At 38.4% G+C, this 24321-nt stretch overlaps 1 protein-coding gene across 1 annotated transcript; it reads left to right on the forward strand.

The window, feature by feature from the left end:
- The first annotated feature begins 593 nt into the window (after window positions 1-593).
- On the forward strand, window positions 594-1166 carry LOC124712175 (DNA ligase 1-like). Its single transcript, XM_047242469.1, has one exon. It carries the CDS (start codon window positions 594-596, stop codon window positions 1164-1166), a length of 573 nt encoding a protein of 190 aa, XP_047098425.1.
- The last annotated feature ends 23155 nt before the right edge of the window (window positions 1167-24321 follow it).

Below are 24321 nucleotides of genomic sequence, written 5' to 3' on the forward strand. Positions count from 1 at the left end.
AAGCCACACTGACGCCCAACGTGGGGCCACCAATGTACATTTATTGATTTTAATAATTGAAATTGTGATCTACTACAGGTACGGGGTACCAAAACAAACTGTTAATCATTGTTTATTTATTTGTTTCGTGAGCATTGACCTCTTCCTGCCGAACCGCTGTACGAATCTGTATCTGCACTGGTGCCAGACACACGAGTAACTTCACAAAGCAGTGCAGTCCACAACTATCAATCAATACAGGTAGGAACAGATGTGCATGTTCACAATATTTACAGCAGCACACCAACAAGATTAACTGCGTTTGCAATCATAAATTAAAATTGGTACCTCCAGCCATAAGTAGTAATAATTGGATATTCTGGCTGCGAGAATAATATTTTTGAGTGATATTTGTATATATGTGTTAGTTATAAGATCATTTTGTGTCAACTGGTGCTTGTCAGTGATTTATATATTTGTTTTGTTATATTGGTGATAGAATGGTTAAACAAAAGAAAAATAAACCGAATGAGCATACTGATGCAGAGATGACATCAGAGTCTCAGGTAGAACAATCTACCCATATTTCTGTCGAATTATTAGAAAATTTAATTATGAATGATAATTTAGAAACTGATGTCCCGAGTGATAGTAAAACCGAGGAGTTGCCAAAACAAACTGACACTCCTGCATTCAACCAGTTAGGAATTAATGACAATATTTCTTCTGGGCAAGGGGCAGAAGTTACCAATGCTCAAGCTATGTCCATACAGAACATGCTAACAGCATTATTCGAAAAGTTTACTGTTAAAGAGCAGGAGCGTGAAAAACAACGTGAGCTTAAAGATCAGGAGCGTGAAAAACAACGCGAGCTTAAAGAGCAGGAGCGTGAAAGAAAACGTCAGCAGGAAAAGGAAAAACGTAGACAAGTAAAGCTTATAGAAAAACAGCAACAGGAGCTCAGGGACCAAGAAAAGGAAAAGAAATTTATGGAAAATATAAACAATATTTTTCTGGAAAGAGATAAAGAAATTGTCCGTAGGATAAATCAAGTGTTGGTCGATCGTGATAATGCTATTACTACCCATTTCAAGCTGGAGATCGATGCAGTAAAAACCACTATTGAACCGTTAACAAACATTCCAGTTCAGGTCAATAGTCTTCAAACTGAAGTAGATAGACTATAGAATCAATTCAAAGCCTTGGCTACCGCTGTGGAAACAATACAGGAGGACATTCCCTCGGAAACCCGAAAGCAAGTCCGAACAGAAGTAGCCAGGGTGCTGAGCTCTGAAAATCAAAACTTTGAAAATCTGACAGTATGAGGTAACGACAACACTGGTACTGACAGGGAAAAGATGGCAGATAATCTGACGGCGAATATTAATGTACCACAAGGAAGACCAAATTTTCGTAATCAACCGATATTACCAGAGCAATATGTGACACCAAGGAACAATAATAGTACTTGTAATAAAGTAACCACACCACATGCGAATGATAGCAATTCCATGCACTTAACTACTTTGATGCATTAAGAAAGCCTGATTAAGCATAGACAGTTTCAAATATTTAACGAAGAAAGCAAGAAAAATATACATCCAGTAGTTTTCATTCGAAACTTCAGAAGTGTTCTTCCTAAATCATGGTCGGAAGAACATAAAATACAGTTTATGGTTTCACATATTTCTGGTGATGCGTCGCTCTGGGCATTAAATGGAGCAGAAACTTGCAAGACGTTCCACGACTTCGAGAAGGCGTTCCTTTAGCAATTCTGGTCAGCGTCTACTCAAGAGCGACTCCGTAAAATTGTTTACAATGCAGAAATGTACAATCCGAAGTCAGGTTCCTTAAGAAAGTACTTTGAAAAATATGTTAACATGACCCGGTACTGGCATGAGCCAGTAACCACCAGAGACGTATTGCGAGTGTTATAAGCTAGATTACTCATACATATTAGAGAAAAATTATTTCATGTTACAGACACCGATCTGAAAGAATTTCTGTCTGTAATTGATTCTCTGGATCTAGTGCAAGAAGACTCCAGAAAAAATTCTGACGTGATCAGCAATAATAATAGCCCAGATAGAAAAAATTCATGGAATGGAAATAATGGAGATGGGAGCGAAGGTAGTCCAAAGAACAATAAAAGTAAAGCTTATACTAACGGAAAATACAATAATAATAATAGTAGTAGGAATCCCTACAACCAAAATTTCGGCTATTCTAATAATAATAACAGTAATTATCAAAAGGCCGAAGAACACCAACAACCGAATGGTAATCAGAGGCCGTACCACAATGAAAACTCATACAATAACAATAGCAACCGAAAGAGACGAAATGACAACTGGTCAGACAGTCCATATAAAGACAAGCCTAAAAATATGCGGGGTGACAGTGAATATTGGCGACAGCCAGGGCCAAGTCATTGGCAGCCGCAGCAAAATTCTATCAATTCAGGTCAGTCAATAAATTATGTACAGGCTATACCTATATCAAGCAATCAATATCCACCGTGGTGGGATCCAAGCAGGCCTCCTCCGACTGAAAACTCACAAAATGTTAGAATAGTGGAGGTACCTTCGGAAACAAAAAAAAAAAAAAAACACTCAGAAGCAAACAAACTAATTTCGGCCCCAGTAGGCCTTCGCCAGGTGACCGAGGCCAACAATGAAGGCAATAGGTTGAAACACGTATGTCAGTAGCAGCGATGGTGAGGCATGACAAAATCTCTGACCAGAGAGTTATTTACCGTTGCTAGTCTACGCTTGATCGCGCGAGAGAGTAGTTGCACGTAGAGAGTCGCGAGAGCATGTAGTAGCGCGCGAGGGACAGTCGCAGTTGTGTGTGTGGAGTCGGCGGGCGTCGACGTGGGTCTCTGGTCAAGATTCAGGACGACGTATATTTTTTTAAATAAGGTAATGAAGCAGCATTGCGCACATCTTATAATGTAATGTATCTTAACTGTAATTAATTTGTCCAAGAATCGCCCCTATAATAATTTTGTTTTCAAAGCAATTTTTTTAAGAAAACAGTCATTTGAATTGAAAGAAAGTTCCCCATGCATGTCCTTAAAGAAAAAATTTTACTTAAGTTCAAAGAATATTTGGGATGCATTTCCACCAAGCTAAGGCAAAAATAAGAGCAGATGCAATTTTACTGAGGTAAGAACAGGGCCTAAGATCGACATTTCGGTCTATTTGCGTTTTCATTGTCACTGAGATTTCATTATCATTGAATTGAGTTCCATTTTTTGTGGGGAGTTTACAGTTGGCTCAGATTGCTAGTTCACATTTATTGTCTTTGTCATTAAATTTATTTGCTGGGAGGTTACACTAGGTTCTATATTCTCATTAACATTTAGATATTGTCATTCCAAATTGTGTGGGAAAGTTACACTTGGCGACATCCGGCCAGGATCGTATTCTTTGGGAATCTTCTAAGAAACAGTCAGATAGATGCTCTTATTTGCTTAAATATAATTAGCATTTGGGGCAACGCTTTTACAAATTTTGTAACTTTCTTTCCTCATATCATCGACAATTCGTTGCTCTGTTGTATTTGTGTTTGTTGCGTTTTGCATTGTGCTTATTTCATTTGTGAATAATTGTGACTATTGTAAAAATGCCGTGAAAGACTGTGAATAGTGTATCGCGAGATATTATGAACGAAATTACCTACTTAAACAACTTTACTGATAGTACTTGTGACACGCAGTGTAATGATGACAATCCTGCGTTCACTGACAATCAGTGCGTTCCAACCACTAATGATGAATTTTGTCTTAATGATGAACAAACGAACTCAATTGTCTCCTCTGTTAATTTGACGACAATTGATGACGCGGAGCGCCCTATTGTAATGAGCGCTACCCAGCTTAACACACCCGGTTTGGAAAATTTAAGTAACGTACAGACAAATTTTTCTAATGAAAATGAACAATGCATTGAAAATACGACGGATTCATTTAATTCGGAGGTAGTAACTAACAATGCGCATCCGATTAGCAGGCGGGACCAAATTATGGCATTTTTGCTACAAATGAATAAACAACTTAATGGAATTAGTAATAAACATGACGACTTTCTCAAAAAACTTGATGAACAGAACAAACAATTTGATGAACATTTTAAACAACAGAACGAAATTTTCGACAACCATTTCAAACAACTTATCGAAACAATTGATGAAAGTTTCGAACTGACGAATGAAAATCAAGAAAACCTTAACGAACAGAACAAACAAGTTAGCGAACAGATTACAGCTGTTATCGTGCAATGTCAGGACGCTATCGTACAATTACGTGAGGATACTAACGCTTGTGCTAATAACAGTAATGAAGAAGTTGGCACTGTTGCACAAGAATTAAGTAGTACACGTGTAGGCACAACAGAATCACATAAAGACGAAATTAATGCAGTCACTGAACAATGCCCTAAAAACGCAGTACAGATACGCGACGAGTTTAATTTAGAGTCACTGGAAGTTACACACACTCTGAATACGGAAGTCAATAATAAAAGTGATCGACATAACAACCAAATTGACGAAAGTATTAAAGTAACAGAATTGAAAACTATTGCCGTTACCAATACGTCACAGAATCCGCCACGTTGCGAGCATTTGTCAGAGTCACGGAGCGCGTGTAATTTGAGAAGCTACGCGACCTAAAATCTGAAAAGTTACGCAACTTGAAATCCGAAATGACACAGACAATCAGATTCTCTCACAAGCCTGAACGTGTTCTCAAATTAAGTGACGAGAACGTTGATTATAAGCAATTTGCATTTGCAAGAAAATCTAAGGAATTTAATAATGACAGAGCACAGATACACGCTTTCAGCTGTATACGACAATTCGCCATTGTATTTTCACCGCTATTGCCTATAATGCAGAAACTGGAATTAATATGGATACAACAACTTGCTTTTGAAATTTTACCACCATTGCCTGTAACGCAAAAGCTAAAACTTATTTGCAGTGCGTAATAGACCTCAGGGGATTCATTACGCCTTAATGAATATGTGCCGTAGCGTGCATAGGGCCCCGAGCTGTGGTAGTGCAGGTTCATCTTTAGTTTTCTGCACTGCTGCCTTCTCTTCTACTATCCTTTATATCTATCAAAACAGCTCTTTAACTATTGCTCTACCTAGAATTAAGAAACATGACTAAAGAAAACCCGATGTGACTAATTTTTACTGAAAGTGACAATTTTCATTAGGCACTCCAGAACCGCGAGAACTTGAATAACCAAATTTTAATCATCAGTATGTGTAAAATTTTTTAGCAACAGGAACCACATTTTAGTAACAATAGACGTTTTCCACCACAACAGCATGAAAGTCAGCCGGTTAGAATACCTAACCAACAATGTAATGCACAAGGTCAACCTAACTTTAATGTTCCGCCACGTGCACGTATAGTCCCAGATCCAACAAATAGTAACGCACGGCAGCAAAGGAACAATTACGTACAGAAAACACAGTATTTCAATTCCTGTCGCAATGCACCGTATAGGAATGACTATCACGACAGACGTAAAAACGATGAGCACAATTATCAGCGTACGTATTATAACAGTCGGTCTTATCAGCAACAAAATTATCAACAACATATTCTTATGAATGAACCCGACAGTAGGTATCATCCAGAGCGTAATACTTCTGGAAGAAGTAATAGAACAGTTCAAATAGTAGAAATGCCACAACATCCTCCTGACAATAATAACACGTCAGATAGAATTTGACTAGATACAGTACAGGTCGCATCTTCCAGTAACATAAGCACTACTTTTGACACGCAGAATGTTGTTCACGAAAATGTAATTACTTTTGACGATATCAGAGACACTCTTTTGCAGGAAAGACCAGTTGTTCAGAAAACTATTTCACGTCCTGTCATCGAAATTAAAATTGGTTCATCGAAATTTTCAGCAGTAATCGATTCCGGATCACCTATGTCAGTTATAAATGAGGAAACTTTTAACGAGTGTAACAAAGAGAATACATATCCCACATTACCATTAGGCAAAACGAAAGTAACAGGAGCAGTATCGAGTAAAGGTGTAGACGTTAAATTACAGACGCATTTATCATTTTGTATTGCAGGTCACACATTTCACTCAAATTTTTGGATTGTTCCTTTATTGACAACAGACGTTATTTTAGGTACTAATTTTCTCGTACAACACGACGCAGTGGTTGATTTTCAAAATTCCTATTTAATGTTGAAGGATGAAAATGTGCAATTGGCTTTAGAATATCAGCACTCATTATCTGCGGAAGAACGAACAATTAATCGCACAGAGGTCATTTCCGCAACACGTAACATAGACTGTAATTCCGCATTGTTCACAGACACGTACGTACATAACTATAATACTCCAGACGAAGCTGACTACGACGTAATACAGATAATTTCTGATAAAGTTAAACAGAACAGTGCAAATACAGACGACGAACGCACGCAACTACGCAAAATTCTTTTACAGCAAGCTCCAGTTTTCGACAACATTCTTGGTACTATGTCCGGTTTTATGTATGAATTTCAACTCAAACAGCACGACACATTTAAAGCATAACATTATCCCATTCCATATATCCACAGAGAACAAGTTAAAAAAGAATTGCAAGATATGCTCAACCAAGGAATTATAGAACCAGCAGTTAGTCCGTACATAAACCCGCTACATATTATTAAGAAAAAAGATGGCTCACTTCGCCTCGTACTTGATTCACGTCACATCAATGACATAATTATTAATGAAACAGATCGACCACAGACATTAGAAGAACTACTACAGAAATTTCACGGTACAGCTATTTACTACACACTAGATATGAAATCGGGATTTTGGCAAATTCAGCTTCATCCGAATTGCAGAAAGTATACAGCTTTTCTCTGTTTTGGTGACTGTTATCAATTTTGTAAATTATCGTTCGGATTAACTATTTCTTCTGCAGCTTTTATTCGCGGTTTGAACACAATACCTCCGACAGAACTTAAGGACAGAATTACGACGTACGTAGACGACCTTCTTATCGCAGAAGCTAACTGGTCTGAACACAATTTGATTCTTGAACGACTGTTACAAACTTTTCATGCACAAGGACTCACATTTAATCTCAGTAAATCGCACTTTGGCAAAACTTCCATAAAATTTCTTGGACATTTAATTTCAGCAGAAGGCATTGCGCCTGATCCGGAAAAACTTCAAGCTCTACGTGACATTACTGTTCCTACGACGAAGAAGCAACTACGCAGTTTTTTGGGCTTAATTAACTTTTTCCGTAAATTTATTCATCACTCTGCTTTAGACATACCTAGATTATGCCAATTAATAGGTAAAAATGCTATTTGGTCCTGGGATAAGCAAGCACATTCTGAATTTGTGAACCTGAAAGAAGCCTTGTCGAATGCTCCACTTTTATCGCACCCAGATCTTACCAGAAATTTTTCCATTGCCACCGACAGTTCCAACACAGCTTTAGGCGTACATATTTTTCAGGACGTTGAAGAAGATGGTTGTACAGTAATTAAAAACATCGCATTTGCAAGTCGCATTCTGTCACCTGCTGTAACGGAATAATTTCGGTTAGAGAATTGGAAACGTTATGTGTTATATGGGCTTTTACGAGATTTCGGCACTTTCTTTATGGCAGACATACCACCGTCTACACAGACCATAGAGCTATACAATTCTTACTTTCGGCTAAATTCACTCACGACAGATTAAGCAGATGGAAACTTTATTTACAGGAATTTAATTTTACGATTGTTCACATTCCCGGCACACAAAATGTTATAGCAGACGCACTATCGCGTTCTCTCAGCAACAATCAGCAAGACGTAGCAACCAACTTCTGCAAAGCAAATTTCAGTGTCATGTACATTCAGCAAGTTGATTTGAAAATTTTATTTCGTCGTCATTACAGGACATAGCGAAAGAGCAAAATAAAGACAACGTGTGGAAAGAAATTAAACACCTCTGGCAAAATAAGAATAATGTTACGACTAGAAACCATTACACTGTACGTAATGACATTATATTTCGCCGCTCTCATCCTGACAGTAACAATTGGTTATTATGCATTCCTGACGAACTGGTTAACAAACTAATATGGTATACGCATTTAAGTTATGCGCATTACTTAGCCAGAAAATGTTTTCTTATACTGAGACAGAACTGTTATTTTGTCAACATGGAGAAACGTATACGACGAGTTTTAGCGTCATGTAAAATTTGCCAGAAAGCTAAGTCAGACACCACTTCACATATTCCTCCATTATATCCCATTATACCTGTTAAATTAAGACATATGGCCGCAGTAGACGTTTTTGGTCCAATTCCGAGAACTAACAGAGGTTTTTGCTACATCTTTGTCGCTGTTGAACTCACTTCAAAATTTGTTACTTTCACTCCGTTACGCAAAGCTAGTGCTAAAACTGCTTCGAAAGCATTTGTAAAACATTTTCTATTTCATGTAGGGCATGTGATGAGAGTGATTTCCGATAATGGATCACAATTTCGTTCAGGTATATGGACACGCATGTTACGAGCTAGAAACATTTCTCCGATCTATATTTCCAAGTACCATGCTTCTTCGAACCCTTGTGAACGATTAATGAAAGAAATTGGTAAACTGTGTAGAGTATTCTGCCACAAAAGACATATTAATTGGGATACACACATATTCTCCTTCCAAGATGTAATTAATTCCATAGCAAATGAATCCACTATGCTATCTCCGTCTGTTATACTGAAAAATGCTGAACCACCTAACAAAATTAAAGAATTAGTACACTTTCCCACATCTCGTCGATTACGACACCATGAAATAATTAACATTGCGCTAAACAACATCAAACGTGCCGCAGAGCGCCGAAGAAGACGGCAAAAACAGGTTTGTACACGCCGTGACTTTCACATTGGACAGAAGATATTAGTACGTACACACTATTTATCCAGCAGAATAAAAGGTTAAGTGCAGTAAATTTGAACTTCTATACGCAGGTCCATATCGGATTCGCAGCATTCCTCACCCCAATGTTGTACACGTCGAAACTTTGAGAACCAGGAAAAGTAAGGGCAACCACCATGTGTCGAACATTAAACCCTTTATTGAATGAAACCACTTTATGATTTAACGTGCTATGATGCCACTTATGACCACTGATACAATTATATTCACGTGATTAATTATTGATGACTATGGTATTTTTTCTTAGCAAGAGCCCGGCAAGGTAAGGTTAGCAGGTCGCTCTTCTTGTCGTTACACATCAGACCGTGCATATTTTTCCAGACAAACTTACGTATTTTATGAATAATTATGCAATTCTGTGTAGTGACGTATTAATTTTATCAAATTCTCTCTCCATTAAAGTCTTTCATTTTCGCCTCTATTAACTACACTACATAGAAGCTGAACACAACGAACGTCACATTTTGTCTTTCTTATGTATGTACGATTGTTTTCATCTTTTGTTTGTATGCACTGTGAACTAGTTGAGGTGTAACACACACCAGTTGACTTTGACATTTTTTGCCCTATGATATCTCAACATCATGTCTGTTTTACATTTTTTTTTTTTTTTTTTTTTGCTGCTGCATTGTGATATTCTCTGTACATTTTTGCCTTTGAACACTGTCTATGCTTTTGACATATTACGTTTTCTGTCATGTTATGCTGTATGTTTAATTATGTCACCATAAACCAGTCATTATTTAGTGGGTATATCATTTAAATGCAAGATATTAATCTTTGTTCATCAATTTCAGAAAGAAATGATGCGTAAAAGAAATAAATAAAACAGAAATGGGAATTTCAACTACGGAATAGACGAAAGAAGATACAAAAACCTTATGTGGAAGAGTAAATGGATCAGAATTAACAAGCATTAACAAGAATATACTATACACAACGTAAATAGCAGTCTTAACTAATATTTTCTTTCAGAATACAAGGCGATTGATGCAGGCTGTCAGACAGAACTACACATCTTAGTTTTAGTGATGAAATATGCTAGAGATAAGGAATAGTTGTGTAATGAGTAATGAAGTGTTTTTTTTTTGCAGATGATAATGAATGCTGATAAGTAATGATGAAGAATATGCTACTATGAATAATGAAGTTTTTCATTACAGGTGATGATAATAATGAAGTTACGATAATATGGATAATGAAGTGATGGATAATGAAGTTTTTTCTCTACAGATGAGGATGATGTTGAAGTTTATGTATGTATGCTATGTAGTTATTTAAGTATTTGTTGCAGTTTGTTTTGACAGTATGTTTTATATCATATGGTATGATGACTGAAGGTTTTGGAAAGGACAGCTATGGAACACATTTTTATACACATTTCACTACCTGTTAATTCGAAGTTCACTACTTTTCAGCATAGTATGCGTTTCTTCTTCCAGCTCAATAATCCATTTTGTATATTTTTTCAGGAGAAGCTTTTATTGATACTTACTAAACCTGTTACTTATTAAACCTGTACTAGTATTTGCAGTTTTTTTTTACCCAGTTGTGTCTATCATTTATAAATGTGATCACCTATACTTCCTTGTTTCATAACCTTGCTACAGCTGACTCATGACAAATGACTTTACACATTTTTCATTTACAGGAACAACCCAGAAGCAATTTTTTTTCTTTTTCTCTTCTTGCTTTCCCTTATAATTACCCAAAGCAATGCATTGCTAACAAAAAAAAGGTGTGTATCACCAGTTCCAAATAATGCTACCCATTTAAGAGAGTTCTGAATAATACTGAATGATGAACTATGTTTTGTACTATTCAATACTTGCTGGCCACTGAGTACCAATAATTAGTGTAACTAAATGAATTATGTTAATACTATACCATTCATTAGCTCCTGTTTTCAATGAGGACTTTTGATGTCTTGTTACTGGCCACTGAGTGCCAATAATTAGTGTAACTAAATGAATTATGTTAATACTATACCATTCATTAGCTCCTATTTTTAATGATGACTTTTGATGTTTTGTAACTGGCCACTGAGTGCAATAATTAGTGTAACTAAATGAATTGTGTTAATACTATACCATTCATTAGCTCCTGTTTTCAATGATGAATCAGTTAATTTTATGAACATTATTCTGTCATACTAAATATGCTTTGTAACAGGCCAAGGACTGCCACTGTTTATTGTAATACGATTACCCATGATGCCAATAATTGCTATCTAGTTAATTTTATGAACATTATTCTGTAATACTGAATATGCTTTGTAACTGGCCAATGACTGCCAATAATTAAAAATGTTTTGTACTATTCAATACTTGCTGGCCAATGAGTGCCAATAATTATTATAACTAAATGAATGATGTTAATACTATGCCATTCATTAGCTCCTGTTTTCAATGATGACTTCTCATGTTTTGTAACTGGCCAATGAGTGCCAATAATTAAAAATGTTTTGTACTGTTCAATACTTGCTGGCCAATGAGTGCCAATAATTAGTATAACAAAATGAATTATGTTAATACTATGCAATTCATGAGCTCCTTTTTTCAATGATGACTTTTGATGTTTTGTAACTGGCCAATGAGTGCCAATAATTAGTATAACTAAATGAATGTTGACTGTAATCAGATGATTTATGAACATTATTCTGTAATACTTCATACATGGTACAGAAATGTTCAATAACTGGGCTATGAATGCCGCAAACTACTACTGTAATTCTCAATGAAGACTACTATGTGACTTAATGTCCTTCACCTTCTGAGCTAACTACCCTGAATTACACCAATATCCATTTGTCCTGTCCATCCTCATGATCATGGAGCACTAATTCTACGTTGGTGTGCCTTGTAAGAGCGAGGTGTTGACACGACATGCTGTCTACCACCGTGAGCGATGGAGACATTATTATGGTCCCACTGTTTGGTGTACCTGATGTACTGCCAAAATGATAACATGGAATATTACTACGACATTTCAGTGTCTAGGATACGATGATAAATACTTCAGGGAAAAGAACTGCAAATTGTCTCACTTGGTGTTGTATTTCTGTGGAAAGATATGGACATTCAGAGCAGCTGCGTGCAACCTTAAAGTGCTACAACCATGATGCAATCCTTCCCTTTCCTATCCTAATTCTTGTAACATAATGAAAATCATTTTTTTTGCTAACATCATTTATATTCATGGCCTATACATTTTTTTTTCGATTTGCTGAACTTCAGTACATGTGCACTTATGTCACTTATCAACATGATTTTTTGCCATTATGTTTATTTTGTTGTGAAAATGCTAAAGAGTTTTTCAGTGCGTGTGCACTTCTGTCATTTCTTTTGTACTCACTTTTTGTTATTGTCTAATATGTTTTGTACTTGATGCATGTGCACCATATTTTCTTCCTGTTTTATATCTGTATATATGCTGTAATTATAAAGTTAATTAGTTAATAAAAAATATGTTGCTCATGGTAAGTCCAAATGACTCACCATCGCTGCCAAATTTTTGCCCCCGCAGTGGAGGGTTATGAAACACGTATGTCAGTAGCAGCGATGGCGAGGCATGACAGAATCTCTGACCAGAGAGTTATTTATCGTTGCTAGTCTGCGCTTGATCGCGCGAGAGTTCAGTTGCATGTAGGGAGTCGGCAGCGAAGTTGCGGCCGAGTTGCGAGAGAGTAGTTGCACGTAGAGAGTCGCGAGAGCATGTAGTAGCGCGCGAGAGACAGTCGCAGTTGTGTGTGAGGAGTCGGCGGGCGTCGACATGGGTCTCTGGTCAAGATTCAGGACGACGTATATTTTTTAAATAAGGTAATGAAGCAGCATTGCGCACATCTGATAATGTAATGTATCTTAACTGTAATTAATTTGTCCAAGAATCGCCCCAATAATAATTTTGTTTTCAAAGCAATTTTTTAAGAAAACAATCATTTGAATTGAAAGAAAGTTTCCCATGCATTTCCTTAAAGAAAAAATTTTACTTAAGATCAAAGAATATTTGCGATGCATTTCCTCCAAGCTATGGCGAAAATAAGAGCAGATGCAATTTTACTGAGGTAAGAACAGGGCCTAAGATCGACATTTCGGTCTATTTGCGTTTTCATTGTCACTGAGATTTCATTATCATTGAATTGAGTTTCATTTTTTGTGGGGAGCTTACAGTTGGCTCAGATTGCTAGTTCACATTTATTGTCTTTGTCATTAAATTTATTTGCTGGGAGGTTACATTAGGTTCTTTTCGTATTAACATTTAAATATTGTCATTCGAAATTTTGCGGGAAGGTTACTAGGTCCAAAGAATAAAAAATAAACATGATACGGTATCAGGATGGCGACAGGATCGAAGATGAGCTGTGTCAGGAACCTGCTGTCTCTGATAAGCCACAAAGGGAAAATATCCAAGCAAGTGTCACCGGAGTTGTAAATGGTGTAGCAACTACTATTCTCCTTGACACAGGTGCGAATGTATCAGTTATGAACACACAGTTTTTCAAGAAGGTATCGGAGATAATGAGACTGCCGATTTTGCCGGTTGCAAATTGTTCGGTTATAGGGTCATTGGGAAAAAAGGCACATAGTATAAAATACCAGACACAGGTGGAAGTTTCCTTGGGAAATGATCGCTTATTATGCACGTTCCTACTAATGGATAACTTGTCAGTACCGGTGCTTCTGGGTCTTGAGTTCCTTCGGGAAAGGGAAGCTGTAATTGTTCTCGCCCGTGGGACATGTGCACTTAAGTACCAACAGCGAACCATAACATTAATGCTGAATCGGCAGATCGGTGCGAACCTTCCGCTGACGAGAAAAATGAATCTTTCTGTCAGCAAACAGAAGTTGTTAGTGTTGGATCATAAGCACCCACAGATGTGTCACAAAAATCGAAATAACGATGCACCCAGCATCGTGAGTGACATCATCACAACAATAGAAGAGAAAGTACAGGAGGAAACTTGCATTAATGCTTCAGAGGCTAGACAATTAACATAATTATTATCCGGATACCTCGAAGTATTCATTGAACGCCCAGGAATCATAAAAGATTACCAGTATAATATGAAAGTATATCCGCTCAAGACCTATTGCAGAGCATCTTACTCGGTCCCCTGGACGAAGAAAAACGAAGTGAATATACAAAGGACCAATCACAAGTGCAAGTGCACTATCCCATAACTGTTAATATAATGTTTATGGCAAAATAATTAGCAGTAATAATTTGATAATATTATGTATGTATTAGTTTATATGCTTTTATGTGAAGTATTACACTGTAATGTTCTTCAATTATTTGAACAAGGAGTAGAGAATCCCCATAATAAATAACTTGATAAACACTTGAGTGTTATTGTATTAAATGTGAGGAATTTTACCTTTCTATACGTAGGATGGAAATGATTAAAATGCTTAGGTAATATATTTGTTCGTGTGTAAGAATGGATATAACAAAAATGTTTTCATAAGATTGAGTCATGTAGTCCCACACACGTAGCGAGTGTTGGTGGTTTGTGAGCTGTGTGACTGAGAAAAAAAAAATTAAAATAAAATAAACTACTTTCACCACTAGTGAAGCGAAGTCTGAATGTGTACTGATTTACGTACACGGTTTCATTACAAAGTCAATTAAAATGCTCTTATGAGCAAGATTCCGGTTAGATAAACCGAACATGGACATCTGTCCCAAAAACATGGTAAATAACAATCCCAATAAAAAAATAAAAAATTGAAATATATAAATATATATTTTTGTAATATAAATGGAAATGTACTGTTATCTGGTTGTTGTTGTTGTGGTCTTCAGTCCTGAGACTGGTTTGATGCAGCTCTCCATGCTACTCTATCCTGTGCAAGATTTTTCATCTCCCAGTACCTACTGCAACCTACATCCTTCTGAATCTGCTTAGTGTATTCATCTCTTGGTCTCCCTCTACGATTTTTACCCTCCACGCTGCCCTCCAATACTAAATTGGTGATCCCTTGATGCCTCAGAACATGTCCTACCAACCGATCCCTTCTTCTGGTCAAGTTGTGCCACAAACTTCTCTTCTCCCCAATCCTATTCAATACTTCCTCATTAGTTATGTGATCTACCCATCTAATCTTCAGCATTCTTCTGTAGCACCACATTTCGAAAGCTTCTATTCTCTTCTTGTCCAAACTATTTATTGTCCTAGTTTCACTTCCATACATGGCTACACTCCATACGAATACTTTCAGAAATGACTTCCTGACACTTAAATCAATACTGGATGTTAACAAATTTCTCTTCTTCAGAAACGCTTTCCTTGCCATTGCCAGCCTACATTTTATATCCTCTCTACTTCGACCATCATCAGTTATTTTGCTCCCCAAATAGCAAAACTCCTTTACTACTTTAAGTGCCTCATTTCCTAATCTAATTCCCTCAGCATCACCCGACTTAATTAGACTACATTCCATTATCCTTGTTTTGCTTTTGTTGATGTTCATCTTATATCCTCCTTTCAAGACACTGTCCATTCCATTCAACTGCTCTTCCAAGTCCTTTGCTGTCTCTGACAGAATTACAATGTCATCGGCGAACCTCAAAGTTTTTATTTCTTCTCCATGAATTTTAATACCTACTCCGAATTTTTCTTTTGTTTCCTTTACTGCTTGCTCAATATACAGATTGAACAACATTGGGGAGAGGCTACAACCCTGTCTTACTCCCTTCCCAACAACTGCTTCCCTTTCATGTCCCTCGACTCTTATAACTGCCATCTGGTTTCTGTACAAATTGTAAATAGCCTTTCGCACCCTGTATTTTACCCCTGCCACCTTTAGAATTTGAAAGAGAGTATTCCAGTCAACATTGTCAAAAGCTTTCTCTAAGTCTACAAATGCTAGAAACGTAGGTTTGCCTTTCCTTAATCTTTCTTCTAAGATAAGTCGTAAGGTCAGTATTGCCTCACGTGTTCCAGTGTTTCTACGGAATCCAAACTGATCTTCCCCGAGGTTAGCTTCTACTAGTTTTTCCATTCGTCTGTAAAGAATTCGTGTTAGTATTTTGCAGCTGTGACTTATTAAGCTGATAGTTCGGTAATTTTCACATCTGTCAACACCTGCTTTCTTTGGGATTGGAATTATTATATTCTTCTTGAAGTCTGAGGGTATTTCGCCTGTTTCATACATCTTGCTCACCAGATGGTAGAGTTTTGTCAGGACTGGCTCTCCCACGGCCGTCAGTAGTTCCAATGGACTATTGTCTACTCCGGGGGCCTTGTTTCGACTCAGGTCTTTCAGTGCTCTGTCAAACTCTTCACGCAGTATCGTATCTCCCATTTCATCTTCATCTACATTCTCTTCCATTTCCATAATATTGTCCTCAAGTACATCGCACTTGTATAGACCCTCTATATACTCCTTCCACCTTTTTGCTTTCCCTTCTTTGCTTAGAACTGGGTTTCCATCTCAGCTCTTGATATTCATACAAGTGTTTCTCCTTTCTCCAAAGGTCTCTTTAATTTTCCTGTAGGCGGTATCTATCTTACCCCTAGTGAGATAGGCCTCTACATTCTTACATTTGTCCTCTAGCCATCCCTGCTTAGCCATTTTGCACTTCCTGTCGATCTCATTTTTGAGACGTTTGTATTCCTTTTTGCCTGTTTCACTTACTGCATTTTTATATTTTCTCCTTGCATCAATCAAATTCAATATTTCTTCTGTTACCCAAGGATTTCTACTAGCCCTCGTCTTTTTACCTACTTGATCCTCTGCTGCCTTCACTACTTCATCCCTCAAAGCTACCCATTCTTCTTCTACTGTATTTATTTCCCCCATTCCTGTCAATTGCTCCCTTATGCTCTCCCTGAATCTCTGTACAACCTCTGGTTCCTTTAGTTTATCCAGGTCCCATCTCCTTAAATTCCCACCTTTTTGCAGTTTCTTCAGTTTTAATCTACAGGTCATAACCAATAGATTGTGGTCGGAGTCCACATCTGCCCCTGGAAATGTCTTACAATTTAAAACCTGGTTCCTAAATCTCTGTCTTACCATTATATAATCTATCTGATACCTTTTAGTATCTCCAGGGTTCTTCCATGTATACAACCTTCTTTCATGATTCTTAAACCAAGTGTTAGCTATGATTATGTTGTGCTCTGTGCAAAATTCTACCAGGCGGCTTCCTCTTTCATTTCTGTCCCCCAATCCATATTCACCTACTATGTTTCCTTCTCTCCCTTTTCCTACACTCGAATTCCAGCCACCCATGACTATTAAATTTTCGTCTCCCTTCACAATCTGAATAATTTCTTTTATTTCATCATACATTTCTTCAATTTCTTCGTCATCTGCAGAGCTAGTTGGCATATAAACTTGTACTACTGTAGTAGGTGTGGGCTTCGTATCTATCTTGGCCACAATAATGCGTTCACTATGCTGTTTGTAGTAGCTTACCCGCATTCCTATTTTCCTATTCATTATTAAACCTACTCCTGCATTACCCCTATTTGATTTTGTGTTTATAACCCTGTAGTCACCTGTCTGGACAGTTCAGTAATGATCTCATGGTCAAGGTAATGCAGCAGATTCTGAAGGTTTATATTGTCTCATGTTCATGAGACAGTGTAAAATTTTAAATTTTCTTATTCAGTCATGGTAATATGATCTTATATGCAAGTGTACCAGACACCGTTACTAGAAAAATGTCATTTTCATATAGACTGTCTGTTAAGTACTGTGGAAAACTACTGAGAGTAATCAGAACAGTGAAACATGTTTCGCAGGAACTAGTGGGCGCGTGAAGAACTGTGTTTTATATTGTGAATAATGATGAACAGTGATAAAAACTGTGATCACGTAACCATATGAACGCTCTTGGAGTGTTAAAGTTAGCAGCAACGCTATGAACGTTGAGTACTGTTGACTGTATTAATCATTAATTGAAGTGATGACCTTTAGTAGTTTGATATGAAGCGTCTCCGTGTGCCAAATTTAATGTGACAGCTTGTACAGCCATCCGCGCGGCAAAACAATAATGCAACGTTGGCTACGCAGCGCGTCGCGGAAATATTTACATTACGCTTAAGTAAACGAAGCACACTACGGACACTTGTATGATTAACGGTGCAGTGTTCAAAATGTGCATATTGTGATGAACTTACACGTGAATCACTACATTGTGTTGAACAGTGTCAAAATACAGAACATACTCCAAAAACAGCCTAAATCCATCCGTGTGAATGCAAGTGAAATGGACACTTATAAACTTTTCCACAGGATGAGAATAGTAATTATCTTATCACTGATGCTTGTATTTTGACATTTCATGCACCCGTCTTAAACTGAGGGAGGTGGGAAAGGAGAAACAAGATCTGCTGCAGCGCGACTTCTAGCCAGCAGCAGATCCAAACCGCGATGCAGCTGACGGCAACCGACGCCCCACAGACTCGGCCGGGGGCGGTCCAGCAGCAGCCACTACCTGTCTGCGGTCCAACGGCTCGTCACGGGGGCGGTCTTACGACGTCAGCAGCAAATTCTTGTGACATTCGATAAATGAGTGACTTTGGAAATTTTTTGATACCCCACCATGAGAAAACATTCATTATCTCAGATGATTACAACACAGTCATAAATTTGCATTTTCCAGCATATTTTATTACATTCATGCCAAGCCTGACTGTTAAAAGTAGGTGTCTGTATTTTCATGAAGCCCCTTGGATGGTTTTATTCCCAGATTGCCGAGTCCAGTGAGCCCAAATGGGGGGTGATTAGTTAATCCGGGAAGTATCCGCAGCAATTTCCGAGATAATACAGTCACTGAAGTCATTTAAAGTACTCGATTCAACTATAATTTTATCATGTCTAAAACAACATTGAAACTAAACATTTGCATCTTGAGAGTAGCATATCTACGTGGATTATGTGGACTGATAAAGAAAAAATATACAATAGATAAACTAGTTTTTTTTTCTCAGCCCAAGGGGCATTGTAACATCCACGTGATAAATTTTTGGCTACAGTCCGACGAGAGGAAATTATGCCTGTAATAGTTATAAACATTATGTATTCGACGTATGAGGGGACAGTGAAAACTTATAAATATTAATTATTTATATAATATTCTATGATGTAGTTGGACATGTCGATGTGCATCATACAAAGACAATGATAATTGTAAACTCCTTTTATGATCTGCGTTTGTCTTCATTTTTTTTTTATCTTTTGTTGGTTGGCTTTTGTAGATTGCGGACGCTTACCGAACTGAGGTCTGTTAAGAAATTGTAATTATTTGTTAATTATTACTTGAAAAGAGAGTTCATTATTATTATAAACGTGACTGAATAATTATTTGTAACTGTAATTCCTCTCTCAGTAAGCATTATCTGTGTTAATTGTTTCTTTCCGCTGCAAGGAGCGCATCCATTGATGATAGCGATTTGTATCGCGTTTTTCTCTGTGTTTTCATTAGAAACAAATCAAATGTTTGCTTGATGAGGTCTAAATAGTGCACAATATGAAAGCATAGTTTATAGAATTTAATAATCATTTCAAATACTTACTTATGTGGTCTGACAATAGAAAGTCTCTATCAATTGTCTGCCGCCATCTTAACAATTAACTCAGCAGTAAATTCAAATTACGAAACTCTGCAGACATAAATGCCGAACGTAATACAAATGTGTAAAAATAAATTTGCATCGGTGGTCCCGAACTCATTTGAATGAAAATAATTCGAATTAGATTGGTTCTTAAAAAACAGTGCTCATAGCACGAACGTTATAACAAACTTTTCCAGCTGGTGTATGGAGCTGAAATTAATTACGCACGAGTTGCGACGAATATTATTTCAGGTAACATACGTCAGTGTTGTGCGCGGCTGATATTCAGTGGTTTTAATGATCATTTTGCTGAAGATAACTGCTTCCATCTTAATCAATAGTTGTATAGAATCTGTTGTATGAACTGTGATTTAGTGACACTTACACAACTTACAGACAACTCTTTAACACGACGTTAACTTGGAGTTCTTTAGCAAGTTGACCAAATCTTTGGCCGGGAGAAAATTTATTTAGAAATTACTCAATGTAATAAAATAAGATTATCATTTCCATTTACAAATTAGTTAAATACCAAACCACTGAATAACACAGCGAACGCTACAAAGGCCACAAATAAACGCACTCACGAAGAGATTACAATTTCGCCGTGTTGTCAGAAGTTATCGTCAAAGTGAGATTACAGATGTTAATGGACGTAAATCCCTGAATGCCATATCGGTGTATATGCTTAGCGTACGGACAAGCAATAATTACGAAAGACAATAAACTTTATTTCAACTTTAATTCTCCGTGCCGCCTACATCATTTAATGGGCATTTAAAGTGTATTCGTGAAATTAACTGAATCTTCGGGTAATATAAAAGTGCCAAGTGAATTAGTGATAGTTTAAATGTGAACAGCAATAACTTTACACCAAAATTACGACGCATTTTGCACATTGCTCGAGGGTATGTTATCTCTGGTGTTACGAGGTGCACTTGTTGAATACGCGACGTAGCGACGGCTTGACGACGGAATAACAATTAACAACTTAATATCCTCGCAAATTTCATAATGTGGCCTCGGCTTGGGTGATGGAATGATGATTGAAGACACTATTTTTTAACGTATGAATAACCGTTCTCAAACCGGGCATAAGAACTATACTCAGCAAAATCGCGTAAATTGAAGGGTCTCTCGAAAACACGCAAGGGACTTTTGGTTATATCTGGTCGATGGACGCATTGCGTTATCGAGTAGTGCAGTCCCTACATTTGTAAGTGAAGAAAATCGACAGACAATGAACACAACTGCTTTCATTACAAACAAGGGCGGCGTACACACTCCGGCGTGCTGCTCCTTCAAGATATTGACACCAGTTTCGAGATTCAGTATCTGAAAATAATAAACCATACGAGGAGTTTTTTTCTGATAGTTACTGATTGGCGTTGTCGTAATCGACGGACGCCGTTCCACGACATCTCGACCGAGAGGGAACAGCACCACTATATACACCTTGAACGACGGCGTCAGTTTTGTCCTTATCACGGATTCAACGACGTCCTCAACACAGCTACAAGAGCGATATCTGTTTCAATTTTTTTAGTAGGGAATACTCACAGCCAGAAAGCTCATTGTGGTGCAAACGGGTGAAGCAAGCAGGCAAGAGTGCCACGGAGTCGTATTCGTGCTTCCTACAGCCAAATGAGTGCTTTGAAAGGGGTGATATTTTGGCCTTTCTAGTGGCGGGTAGTCCTTTCTGAGAGTTGCCACACAACTTGGAAGTGCTGCGACAGTTGTGCAACGTTGCTTGTGTGAATGGTCACGTGACCGTTCTCAAACCAGTAGAGAATTTTCTGGACGTACAAGCACCACAAACGCCCGCCAGGTTCGACGTATTGTTAGGGCAGCAGTGGCAGGTAGCACATCCGCCATAGCACGGACAAGAGGGCTTGTGATCGCAGAGGTGTCAACATGAACTGTTGCAAACCGCTTTTTTGCTGTGGCCCTATGGGCACGCACGCCTCTAGCTAGCTTTCAACTCACGCGCCGACGTGCACGGCTAGACAGCTGCCGTCAGAGGAACACTTGGAAGATGGAATGACGCACTGTGGTCTTTGAAAGCAGTTTCTGCCTTCATACAGAATGTTTCAAATGGCTCTGAGCACCATGGGACTAAACTTCTGAAGTCATCAGTCCCCTAGAACTTAGAACTACTTAAACCTAACTAACCTAAGGACATCACACACATCCATGCCCGAGGCAGGATTCTAACCTGAGACCGTAGCGGTCGCGCGGTTCCAGACTGTAGCGGCTAGAGCCGCTCGGCCACCTCGGTCGGCGATGTTTCAGCAGGGGTCGATATGTGGTACCTAAGAACCACTTGTGCTATTGATCTGTAGATATCATTACATGCACTCGATATGAACTGTTGAAACAATTAGCCATCAGTGAATTGGGAGCGTCTTAAACTGTGTACTAACTTTTTCTGGCAGCGTAGTTTCTGCGAAGCAAACCTGTGGCCTCCGATCGTATTCGCCTTCCGGGTACCCAAGGCGTGCTACTGCGGCATGGGAGAGCGATGAGGCGCCAGCCGTGACGTTCGCAGCGCTCACGCGGGCCCGGCGCTCTGTCTACGTCACGGCCTCTGCGGGGCACGCATCGCTCTGACGTGACGTCGCTCAGCACACGCCGCCAGCCGCACGGCACGCAACTGCCTGAGCAGGGTCGCTACCGGCGGGCCACATATTAGCAACTCCCTGCACCGACATGCACTGCATACGTGAAGCAGAGAATAATGTTTTTCTGAAAAGCGGTGGAGCTTTCCTCACATCTTACGAGGAGAACACGGCAAGTCCGCTGGCGCGGTGGCCGGCGGTTCTAGGCGCTACAGTCTGGAACCGAGCGACCGCAACGGTCGCAGTTTCGAATCCTGCCTCGGGCATGGCTGTGTGTGATGTCCTTAGGTTAGTTAGGTTTAAGTAGTTCTAAGTTCTAGGCGACTGATGTCCTCAGAAGTGAAGTCCCATAGTGCTCAGAGCCATTTTTTTTTGAACGGCAAGACCCATAATCTGATTGCCCAGAGACTTAACACATGGAGGAGTCGTCAAAATAAGCGAACACGTGTCTCAGCATCTTCGTAGATACTCGACTGTCAAAGTTCCCGAGATAACGTGTCTTTCATACGGCAAACATGTCGAGTGAGGCGGTGAGACAATGGCTAGCGTCGTAAATTTACAATTTGGCACCCTGTTTTTATTGTTTATTTTCATTAATCTAGCCATGTCAGTAGAAGATTACTAAACTACCATTTCCCACGTATACCGAAATAACGTTGTTGTTATTCCTCTACTATTTGAAAATCCCGTTAGTAAATTAAAAAAATATATATATATATGTGAATCAGAAAATTATTTGAAGTTGTTTTCGTTGAAATTCCTGTAGTATATCTATAATCACAATCATTTGTAAGCGCCAGTTTTCGGTAAAATGATCAGTTATGTGTGGCTTGCCTGAAAATTATTGCCAACACGTGAAGTCATCAGCAATGTTAACGAAGTTGCTTTCTCGTGTGTGATTCATACAAATAAACATCCCTATGGCAAACTTGCCTTTGCGTGATGCTCGTGGTGTTCGGAATTTCTATGTTTCTAAGGTTTCTGAGATCGGTGTCATCCATACGAATGCACCAAATCTTCCTTAAGAATAAAACATTAGAATGAAATATGAGAATTGAAATCTGAATTGCAAATAAGAATTAAAAATAAGAATATGGGAATTTAAAAAGATTGTAATACCTGAAAATATCATACACAGATATATTATACAATAAATGTTTGACACTTGTTACGAAAATCAGTTACAACTTTACAATTAATGTAACACCAGTGTATCATCTTACTTGATAAGAAGCATTTGGACAGTAATCTTTTAAGGACAAAGATAGATAAATAAAAAATAAATAAAAAGAATAATTGATTTTCGAACATGAGGCGCAAAACCGAGAGGCTGTGAAGCTAGCACCCACACCACTAACGCAGCAGAGATTATCGCTCGCTAAAAGGCACATAAAGTACCCCGAAAACTTTGACAGTCGTTTTCTCAGATACGGCCTAGTATCTATGGGTAAGCCGAGACACCTGTTCAGTTACTTTGACTACTTTCCCACTGAATGAAGTTTCTAAGAAATCCGTTTATGGCACTTGCCATGTTATCCTAGTAAACAACAAAATTACTAGCAAAAACTAAAGACAGAAAAACTGACGTCTACTGTATTTTATGATCGGTTTTGGGTACCCAACAGCACTCATAAATTAAAAAAAATTGTTTAAATGGCTCTGAGCACTATGGAACTTAACTTCTGAGGTCATCAGTCCCCTAGATCGTAGACCTACTTAAACCTAACTAACCTAAGGACATCACACACAATCATGCCCGAGGCAGGAATCGAACCTGCGACCGTAGTGGTCGCGTGATTCCAGACTGTAGCGCCTACAACCGCTCGGCCACCCCGGCCGGCCCTCATATATTAGACTAAATTGTATTTTGTGCTAGTAGATTGTAAATTAACCACACTCTCAGAAAATTCCGAAGTAAAACATGCAAGTTCGTTATTGCCACAGCGAGCGTAGAACTCGGATCCTCTACATATCACTTGATATCGTGCTTTGATGGTCACGTCCGTTGGCTTGGTTAACTCACGACCTGTTACAGATAAATCAATCTCACTTTGAGCTACACTCCAGGTAAATCCGTCACAACAGTCGTCTTTTCAGTACGCGTACCTTGGATTCGTCAACTCATAACCAATTTAGTATATCCGAACGTCAGGCACGCTGCACATTAAACTGT

This window comes from Schistocerca piceifrons, chromosome 8 (genome assembly GCF_021461385.2).
Source record: "Schistocerca piceifrons isolate TAMUIC-IGC-003096 chromosome 8, iqSchPice1.1, whole genome shotgun sequence".
Lineage (NCBI taxonomy): Eukaryota > Metazoa > Arthropoda > Insecta > Orthoptera > Acrididae > Schistocerca > Schistocerca piceifrons.